The following is a 10,643-nucleotide window of genomic DNA, read 5'->3' as shown; positions in this document are numbered from 1 at the left end:
AAATTGGGCCAGTGGAATCTGGAGTCCAAGTCTCTTTATTTTAGCAGCCTGGTAGGATCAGATAGCAACAGGGTTCACTGGAGGGTAGCACAGGCCTAGGGCGACAGGTCCTGTCTGGATCCTTAGAGCACTGGAGACCTCAGCTCTGTGGCCTTGAGAGGACATCAGCCTCAGGGGCAATCCAGACACTGGGCATAGGTAGGGCAGCCAAACCCTCCCCCAGATCCAGCCAAACAAGCTCTCCATGAGAAGGCTTGCTCCCTGGGCTGACAGGGCTCCTTCCCCAGAAGTTTTTGCCTGGTTGACTCAACAGTGCTTAGGAATGTGTCCCTTTCCTAATACACGAACTTTCCCCACTCTGGGCCCTGGAATTCTAGCACAACAGGGTCCGTGACCACGAGCTATGGGCCTCTGGGAGGCTCCCATTGGGCATCAAGTGGCGGCAAAGAGCAGGGCTGTCTGCACGGGCTGAGAGCTGGGCACACAGCGTGGCCAGGCGGCAGGGTGTGCCGCAGGGCTCTGAAGGTGGATGGCCCTTATGGTAGAGAAACCAGAAGGTCTGGAAAAGTTGCTCATTGTCCCGCATGCGGTAGACCAGGTTGTGCCAAGAAGCAGGCAGAGCATCTGGAAGTCCGTAGGTTTCTCGAGCCCTGTAGAGGCTCTTCCAGTGTGGTGAGGCTGCTGGTGCATTGGCCTCAGTCAGGTTCAGGATGTAGGTCTCATGGTCCAGGACCACATGAGAGCTTCCGGGGTAGTTTCCATCTATTTGGTAGACTCGGTAACCTGCAAGAAAGGGTTGACATGGTAAAAGGAACAAAGGCAACTCTGGGGAGGACCTTCTTGTCTTGACTTCCCTTTCTGTCGCACGAGCCTCAGGAAGGTTCCCTTCTGCTTCACTTACCAGGATTAAGGTTGATATAGGTTGTAGCACTGGGCCCCAGGAAGGCTACAGCTAGCGGCCGGCTCAGAGTCTCCTCATCATAGAAGATCTCAAATTCATCCACATGAGTGTGGCCAAAAAACTGGCCAGCCAGAGTGTTTTCATACCTGGCCAGAGACAGACACAGTGACATTAGATTGTAGGGAGACAGAAATGAGGGTGGGTAGATCTGGGGAGTTAGGGTGGTCCTTCTCCAACTTGCTAAATAGCTCCTTCGCCCCATGGAGAAGAAGACTGTGAGGTGCCTGAGAAAACTGCTCCCCCCTCCCAAAGACAGTTTTTTGTTTTGTTTTTTTTTTTCTGTGTAATGGCCCTGGCTGTCCTGGAACTCACTTTGTAGACCAGGCTGGCCTTGAACTCACAGAGATCAAGGTGTGTGCCACCACACTCTGCTCTTGAGTGGATTTCAACCCTTCGCGCTCCACACTCCAGCCCTCTAGTTTTTTTTTACCTGGCTACAATTTTGTAGTAATTCCAGCTCCAGCTCTTGAGGCAATGCCCTGGAGGGATATGGCCGATTATATGCACCTGAAGGGAGAATTAGGGGCAGTTAGCAGACCTTAGGAACAACAGATAGCCTTGGGCGGAGTGGCCAGAAGATTGATTACCTGAAGGACATCAGAGGGTGACCATGGACTCCAGGGAACACTGGGTTCCAGGAAGTGAAGTGACACTCCCCTGTCCCTGTCCACAGGCCCCAGCCCCCACAGCACCTACTCCACCGGGGTCATTACTCCCCCTTACTTTGTCTCCTCGATTCTCAGCGGCCTGAAGCTCTTCCACCAGCCACTGGAGTTGTCCAGCAGGATCTGTGGAGTTGATCAAGAGCCAAAAGTTCTCACGGGAACAAAAATTCATATTGAGAGAGATGAGGCGGAGGCCAGGGCGTGGGGTAAGGGCATAGAAGCCCCCAATTCTGAAACAAAGTAAGCAAGAGGTGTCACTACTTGGACAATCCTAGCCCTGCACCCCTGGTCCTGTGCCAGGAAGAGGCACACATGACGTCATCCCCCACCTCCAGGAGCTCCCATCCCAGCTGAAGACCAAAGCAGCGGTAATTACAGGCCTCCTCCGACAGTAAAGAAGGTTCAGAGTGCTGAGGGCTCCGGGAATTCGGGACAGAGATTCAAGGAAGGCAGAGAGCAAAGGCCTTTCTGAGGCGGGGATGCCATGAGCCTAGTCAAGTTGAGGAAAATGGGAGATATTTAAAGATGAGGGGAATTCATTTAAGAGAGAGCCGCCCTAAGCAGACAAGAGCTGGGATGTGGTGAGGTTGCACTGCTACTTCTAAAAGAGGGTGGCTGGAGATAAGAAAGGGAAGGTGGGGTCAGCTTAGGGAGGGCAGGAGATGCTGTGGACACTTGTTAGAACAGAGTTTACCCAGTTCTAAGGGAAGAAAGGAGATGCTGAGGACACTTGTTAGAACAGTTTACCAAGTTCTAAGGGAAGGTGGGGTCAACTTAGGGAGGGCAGGAGATGCTGTGGACACTTGTTAGAACAGAGTTTACCCAGTTCTAAGGGAAGAAAGGAGATGCTGAGGACACTTGTTAGAACAGTTTACCAAGTTCTAAGGGAAGGTGGGGTCAGCTTAGGGAGGGCAGGAGATGCTGAGGACACTTGTTAGAACAGAGTTTACCCAGTTCTAAGGGAAAGGCAGGAGATGCTGAGGACACTTGTTAGAACAGAGTTTACCCAGTTCTAAGGGAAGGTGGGGTCAGCTTAGGGCGGGCTGGAGATGCTGAGGACACTTATTAGAACAGAGTTTACCCAGTTCTTTCCTTTCCCTCTGTCCATCTTTCTTCTCCCTTCCTGAATTTCCACAGACTGTAAGTACCTGAGGGTGTGAAGAGCGTCAGCTGGTAACCAGGGCTCCCAGGCCTTGGCCATTGCTTCATAGAGCCATTGTGAAGACTGGTTCCCCTTTATGAAGGGGGGAGGGAAGCCATTGACAGGAGTGCTCTCGTGGTTGCCCACAGCAGGATACACTGGCACAGGCCCCAAGAACTTCCTCACGAGGTCTGTGATGGTGGTCAGGGCCCTCAGCTGGTCCTGGCGAGACTGTTGCCAGACATCATGGGCAGGGATGTCTCCTGTCCAGTACACCATCTCAAAAGGGCCGGCAGGGCCCAGCCCTTTCAACAGGCTCTCCAGTGTTCGCAGGGGCAGGTCACACTTGCTGTACTCGCCCCAGTACCCAGCCCCTGCCCTGGAGTTGGGCGGCCACCCAGAGCTCCGGCGGCAACAGAGTGGATCTGCACAGTTAGGATCTGTGCCCTCCAGGTAGTCATGATCCCAGTGTAAGTCAGTGAGGAAGAGGACACGGCTGACGGGGGCACCTGGGGCCGGTGGGCTCGGTGGTTTGGGGGGTGGCTTCGGCACTGATGGCAAAGAGATGTTCCACGTTGAAAAGATGTCCCAGTGCCCACAGGAAGGACCCAGAAGCAAGCCACAAGCTTCAGATGGGCTCAGAACCGAACGTCTCCACACCTCCACCATATCGCCCTCAAAGAGATGGACAGCCGACTGGCACACGTTCAGTGGTGCTATGTTCAGCATCTTGCACATCTTGATGGCCACAGAGCCTACCCGGGCCACATTGGGCTCCTGCTGTGGTGGAAGGAACCAAAGACGAGAGGTCAGACATAGAACCAAGTGAACCCCGGCCACCACTCCACAGGCTTCCATGTCTAAATCAGGGCTAGGATGAACTCAGTGGCACCATGATAAAGAGATCTCAGTGCCTCCTACACAGTGCCTTGCGACAGGCAGCACCAGGCCCTCACCTATCCACTCTTTAGCTCAGCTCTGGTATCATTTCAAGCCCAGGATTTCTCAAGGCATTGTTCTTTACTCTTATTTTACAAAGGTCATAGTGGGGTAAAGGTCACAGTGGGGAAGTGGTTGCCGTGAACACAGAGGAAGCAGCCTCTACCGAGAGTATAATGAGCCCCGGGGCAGATCAGTGCCCCTCACCCTGCCCCCAGCATTCCACCACAATCCTCCCTTCTAGTGCTCACCTTCAGCCCATAGTTTAGAGCAGTGAAAAAGACTTTGCAGGCCTGGCAGGTGAGGTTCCGCCACCCGAAGGCATTCTGGAGCGGAGACACACTGGCACTGGATTTGACGGGATGTTCTTGGGCAGGAAGAGGATAAGCTCTGGCAGGAGCCCAGAGAACCACGGAGTCAAACAGAGCCGGCACCAGCACCAGGCCCAGCCCCATCCAAAGGAGTTTCACCCTGGGTGCCGGTAAGGACCTCTCCAGCGTCTGCTCCCAGCCGGCTCTGAGATGGCCCTGGCCGGATGACACTCCGTGGTGGGGCATTGCTAGACTTCGTAGGCCGGAGTGGATACCCCTCCAGGCCCCACAGGCCGAGGCCCACACTGGCCCTCGGGCCCCAGGTAGCGCTGGAGACACCCGATTACCCTTCGTTGTGGTTGACTGATCGTTCAGCAGCCAGCCACAAGACAGCTCCTCCCCTTCCTGTTCCTCTTATTTCCCCAGCAGCCGCGGAGAGTGTTGTCAAAGCTTGGGGGGCGGAGTAAAAGGGGGCTCGTCGGCCTGCCCGATCCCGCCCCTGCCACGCCCCATCTCTGCGGGCCGCCCGGAGTCGCTGGAGGTGGACCGGTGCACTTTGCGGTGACCAGTGCCGCCACCATGAGCCACTGCTGTGCGGGGCGCGCTGGCCAGGGACTGCCCGGGGCTTTCGGACTGGAACTGGTGGAAGCCTTTAGGAGACTCCTAGAAGCCTTCTCGGTCCCCGTTTTTTACCTTCAGATTCCTAGAATAGATACCAGGCTCGGCTAGCCATTTGACTTGGAAGGGAGACAAGGAAAAAGGGCTGGGGTAGAGATCTTTTCACTGAGCCGACTGATCTGCCATAGATGTCCCTCCCCTGGGTTTCCATATGCTCTAGAAGCATTACAACACCCTTGAGTCACTTGAGGTTTTGTTAATATTACTTTATTTTAATTTAAAAATTTGTCCTATTGTTGTTGTTATTATTATTAATTTTATGTGCATGGGTATTTTGTATGTGTGTGCACCATGTGTGCAATGCTTGCTGGGGGGGCGTAGAATCCCTCAGTACTGGAGTTACAGATGTCTTGATGTGTTACAGATGTGGGTGCTGGGAATTGGACCAGGTCCTCTAGAAGAGCAACACTATTAGGTGTGCGGCCTGCCCTGGAGTCTGGTGACTTACCCGAAGACATATTCTTAAAGAGAATTGACTCTTCTCTCCTTGTAGCTATCCAATGCCATCAGCTCCCTTAGCCAGGTGTGGGACTTGGGTGCTCCAACACCCAGGCTGGAATTTTGTCTAGCTTGAACATCCTGTGCATGTTGTCACAATCGCTGTGACTTCATTGCGTACAACTTCCTTGTTGCACCCCAAAACAGCTTGTAGTCATCCACTGCCTCTGGCTCTTTCGATCTTTCACCTCCTCTTTCAGTCCCCTAGCCTTATGAGGAGAGATGTGATTTAAACCCTAGTCAGGGTAGATGACTTGGAAGTCTCTTGTTCTCTGAGTAGGTGTCTGTATGAACTCTCATCTGCCTTAAGAAGCTTCTCTGTTGAGGGCTGAGATGTGCTGTGATCTACGGGTACAGAAATCAGACACCAGAGTCATTTAAATGCTGTGCCTATTTAGCAGAGTAAATAGTTGGGGCTTCTCTCCTAGGGTTTGTGACCACAGGTCCTTAGCCCTGGTAATGGAGCCAGGTATAGTTTCTAGCTTACCTCTTGGGGGTCTCCAGTCAGAAAGCAGTTACTTAAGTGTTTTAAATCTTATTTGGTTATTTTACTTTGAGACAGGGTCTCGCTGTGTCTTGGCTCAGCCTCCACAGTGCTGGCTGGCTTTACTGGTGGGTGCCAGCCAAAAGTTTCCTAGTGTAGCTCTAACTGAGAATCTGATTCAGAATTATCTGGATAGAAGGGACTTTGAGCTCACAGAAGGATGCCATTTCTTCCTTTTTAATAGAGGAAGAGTTGGAGACAACAGGAATAGGCATTAAAGGCCACCCTTGGCTACAAAGTCAATTTGAGAAGCTTGAGTCCATCCTGAACTGCATGAAACTATGTCTAAAAACTTAAAAATTTTTTAAAAAGCTCAATTTATTGAATTCTTTAAATGTGCTAAACACTGATCTGTGTACTTTACAATGACTAATTTTCAATTCTCACTTTAATCCCACAAATAGCTATACTACTATTCTTGAGCTGGGTGTGGTGTCACGTGCCTGTAATCTATACCACTTAAGAGGTGGAGGCAGGAGAACTAGAAGCTGAAGGTCACCCTTGTCTGTGGTCAAGTTTTAGACCAGTCTGAACTGCTTGAGACCCTGCCTCCAAGCAAAGTAAAATAAAACTATTGCTATTTCCTTTCTGCTGGTGAGAAAGGCTAAGACAAAGGCCCTTTACAACAGCAAAGAGCAGCCTAATCTGTTTGGCTCCTGCACCAGCTAAGAGCCCAGGCTATAAACCCCTCCAGCAGTTTCCTTAGAGGACAGTTTCAAGGGACTCCCCTTGCCTTGCAGACTTCATCTCAGACAATCATGGTAATGACCACACAAGATAGCGTGCTGGAGTTTCCTGAGGGCTCTGAGTTAGGTACAGTTTTACTGCTGTGTTTTCCAGGATACTTTTGTATACCAAAGCTCAAGGATGCTCAGGAATAGTGCTACATTTGTATATAAGCCACACACATCTATATACTTTAAATCCCAGCTAGACTGCTTATTCCTAATAATAACTATAGTTGTTACATTGTATTGCTAACAAGAAAAAGGATACATTTAGTGCAGGCGTTATTCTTCCCACCCCCACGTTATTTCTGATCAGTGACTGTTTGAATCTTCAAATAAAAAACCTAGATGTGTTTATTTATTTTATGTAAATGCATATTTTGACTTTGTGTATGTATATGCGCCATGAGAATGCCTCATGGTGCTTGGGGAGGTCAGAAGAAAGTGACAGGTTTCCTGAAATAGAGTTGCCGATGGTTGCTAGTTTCCATGTGGGCACCTGGAATCAAACCAGGGTCCTCTGCAAAAGCAACAAATGCTCTGAACTGCTGAGCCATGTCTTCAGCGCCCAAACTTCAGACCTGAACCTGAGACCAGCACACTAAGACCTCCAGGATAAACATAAAGACTATTTAAACCCGAAGGCGCATGTTTCAGCGTAGCCCAAAGATCTTCGCGAAGCTGGTGGCTAGACTAAAGCAGACACTTCTAAGAATTGAGGACCACCTCACTGAGTGATGCACCATCACTGGGCATGATGGAGATGGTACATCTGTTCACAGGGGAGACTGAGGTAAACTTAACCGCAGACACTTACTTCAAAGAAGTGTTATAGTTCTAAAGAGGCCATCAAAACTGCTCTCACAGGTGTGAAGATAAACACATACTTTAACACATCTTTGTTCCCCCATCCTCCACTAGACGAGGTCTTGCTGTGCAAATCTGGCTTTACTGGAACTCACTTTGTAGACCAGGCTGGCCTCCAACTCACAGAAATCCACCTGCCTCTGCCTCCCAGGTGCTGGGATTAAATGCATGGGATACTACACCTCACACACCTTTGTTGTCTTAAAAACTGTTTGCGATACATGAAAAAAACCAAAACAAATAACTCTCAACCCTAGAAGCTCTTCACTCCTTCCCCCTTCCTTCTCCCTCCCCCCCATCTATCTATCTATCTATCTATCTATCTATCTATCTATCTATCTATCTATCTATCATCTATCTATCTATCTATCTATCTATCTATCTATCTATCTATCTATCTATCATGTATCTATTTTTGTGATTGGTTCTCATGTAGCTGGGCTATGCTAGCAGCCTTCTGATGTTCAGATGGTTACATGCTGCCGCCTCCTCTCTGTTTTGGAAGGTAACTTCTCTCTTGCTGTCTACGAGTCCACCTGAATAGTGGTATTTCCTTAGGCCAGCCTTGGCCTGTATAGAAGAACCTGTATAATCTCTCAGGGCCTTCTGGTTCCCCCTTCACCTTACATTCCTGATTGCTTTAGTAAATTTCATGTCCTCTGAAGTCAGAACAGTTACTTGGCCTTAAGTTCCTGATTGCTTTAGTAAACCTCATGTCCTGTGGAGTCCATGGCACAGTTACTTTGTGGTGACTCTGGCTTTATACACATCTTCTCAAAACCCGCTTTGTGAAGGCCTCAAATCATTTCTGTCAATTGAAGCGTACCTAACTCACTTAGAGTATCATTTTCAAATTTTTCTGTCAATCAATTGCTTTCATTTTATTGCGTTTTTCCCCTCAGAATATTGACAGGGCTGAGCAATAGCTAGCTATTTCTCTTATCCTTATAATTAGCATTTTTCTTGCATTTTTCTAAAAGGTCTGGTTCACAAGTCAGATGTTCTAGTTCGTGTTTGTAATCTCAGTGCATGAGGGTTGCTGTGGGTTTATGGCCAGCATGAGCTACACAGTAAGCTCCAGGGCAGCCTGAACTGCATAATATAACCTTGTCTCAACAAAACAACCAAGGAAGTACAATGCACTAAGCCAGAGAATACATTCCCTTACACTACCAAGTCACCCTGTTTGTCAGGACCTTTCCTGAGTGCTCCTTCGCTGGGGATGGATACTGTCTTTGCTACCAGCTGGGTGGTGAGCACCCATCCCTTTCACCCCTAGTCAATCCAGCATCTGCTTTCTTAGATAACTCCCAGTACCAACACCTGGAGATCAGGCTTCTCTGGACCACATGCTGGAGCTGAACATGCAGGAGGGCTATTATGGGTTGCATTTAGAATCTGCACCTGAGAAGGGAAGGAAGGAAAGAGCGGTGGGTGAGGAGAGTCTCTCCAGAGACCTCAGCTGATCCTACAGCAGATCGTAAGGGACGACCTTCAGAGCTGTTCCAAGCGAAGGGAAGGACGCTAGAGCTTCAGTCTTCTTGAAACTGGTCCATCAGAGGATGTGTGCTGCCTCAGGAAGGGATGTGGCCACAGATGAGGTGACTCTTCTATGCAGAGGCTCCTTAGAGGCCGAGGGTCATGACCCATAGAGTGGCAGCACCTCTCACGTGCAGACGGAAATCTGGGCTGCACGTGGGTACCCACCACACCCTCCTCAGTCCCAGGAGAGGGTTCCAGTATAAAACTTAGGTCATCATGAACAAGGCTGGTGTAGAGAGTGGTGAGAACTGCCTTACTCTCCAACATGTTAGGACCTTGGAACCTCCTGTGGGCTTGTCTGCACAATGAGCAGCTCTCGGGGAAGGGTCATTGCATAAAGATTTAAGGCTTCGGGGTCTGGAGAGATGGCTCAGTGGTTGAGAGCACCTATTGTTTTTTCCAGAAAACTAGAATCCACATGGCTGCCCACAACCATCCGTAACTCTACCATGGGATCCTACATTCTCTTGTGACCTCCCAGATACCAGGCATGCATGTGATGTTATACATACATAATCATACATATACATACATGAAAAAACATCAATACAGGGATTGGTGCAACTTTCTGAGAGTGGTTGGGGCTGAAAAGTTTCTAGTTAAATTTGGGTTATTTGTCTTTGTTTGTTTTATTATTGTTTTCTAAAGATAGGGTCTCGTTGCTCAGGCTGACTTCAAACTATGTATCCAGGATTAACCTGAACTTATGATCTTCATGCCTGACGTTCCCCAGTGCTGGGATTGCTGGTATGTGCCACTAGGCCTGGTTTTTGTGCAGTGCTGGGATTCAAGCCTGACTTTTTGTGCATGATAGCCAAGTAATCTCCCACCTGAGCTAATTCCTACCTTGAGATAATTTGGTTGAGTACCCGCTTATGGTCCCTGGGTCTCTTTGTCAGGAGACCTGTGTAAATTCTATACAGGTGGCCAACCAACTCTTCAACTGCCCAGGAGACCACAAATGAAAACCTGCATCTTTGGGTTTGGGTGGGGAAAGGTCTCCCTCCTGTGGAATTTTTAGGGAGTACCAGTGAAATGAGACTGCATTTATAAGCAGTCAACTCCAGGGCAGGAATGTAGACTCCCCTCCAGGAAAGCTGGTCCTGGAACTCTTAAGGAAAGTTTTGTATTCAGACCACCTGGGTTTGAACCCTAGTTCTGTCACTGTTTGTGTGATCAAACAAAGCATGTCATCACCCCAACCTTCTGATTTCTGGGATTATAGGTGTGTGTGCCTACAGTGGACATGGCATGATTTAATTGGTATTAAATGTCACATAGTTATCAGGCAGGGGTGGGAGAGAACAGAGACAAAATATTATATGAAATTTGGATCTAAGTGTCAATAAATAGTTTTTTTTTTGCACACTGCCATCTTGTTCATTATGCATCACCTGTATCAGCTTTGACACTCGTGTCGGAGATGAGAAATCACAACACAGATGGGATGAGTCTCAACACCTGAAGTACTTGTGCTCTTTATAGAAATATATGAAATATATAGAAATATATAGCTTTATAGAAAATATGTGATAAGATCTGTTCTAATTTTTTTTTTTGAAATAGTGTCTCATTATGTAGTCCTGACTGACTTGTACTCAACCTGTAGACCAGGCTAGCTCTCCTGCCTCTGCTTCTGAAGTGCTGGAATTAAAGGCATGCACCACACCCAGCTAAATTCTGTTCTAGGTTTGGGAGTAGTCACCTTATCTTAAAGAAAACTGGACTTGCTCTAGTGGTGGGAATGTAGATGGAGAACCCAGGGCAGA

At 48.8% G+C, this 10,643-nt stretch overlaps 1 protein-coding gene across 1 annotated transcript; it reads right to left on the bottom strand.

Moving 5' to 3' along the window:
• Positions 1-19: 19 nt before the first annotated feature.
• Smpd1 (sphingomyelin phosphodiesterase 1) lies at positions 20-4,400 on the bottom strand. The gene is made up of 6 exons (XM_075971762.1): positions 3,958-4,400; positions 2,775-3,547; positions 1,685-1,856; positions 1,392-1,468; positions 902-1,047; positions 20-783 (listed from the first exon to the last, which is right to left on the bottom strand). Exons 1-6 carry the CDS (start codon positions 4,261-4,263, stop codon positions 374-376), a joined length of 1,884 nt encoding a protein of 627 aa, XP_075827877.1. The 5' UTR covers positions 4,264-4,400; the 3' UTR covers positions 20-373.
• Positions 4,401-10,643: the final 6,243 nt, after the last annotated feature.

Source organism: Microtus pennsylvanicus, chromosome 5 (assembly GCF_037038515.1).
Source record: "Microtus pennsylvanicus isolate mMicPen1 chromosome 5, mMicPen1.hap1, whole genome shotgun sequence".
Lineage (NCBI taxonomy): Eukaryota > Metazoa > Chordata > Mammalia > Rodentia > Cricetidae > Microtus > Microtus pennsylvanicus.
The sequence above is the reverse complement of the archived record's forward strand: the minus strand, read 5'-3'. Positions and strand labels throughout refer to the sequence as shown.

Coding starts and splice junctions, on each gene's coding strand:
- Smpd1 (XM_075971762.1), bottom strand. CDS start 4,263: ATGCCCCACCACGGAGTGTCATCCGGCCAGGGCCATCTCAGAGCCGGC. Junction 3,548..3,957: donor CTCTAAACTATGGGCTGAAG/GTGAGCACTAGA, acceptor CTTCCACCACAG/CAGGAGCCCAATGTGGCCCG. Junction 784..901: donor CTATATCAACCTTAATCCTG/GTAAGTGAAGCA, acceptor CCTTTCTTGCAG/GTTACCGAGTCTACCAAATA.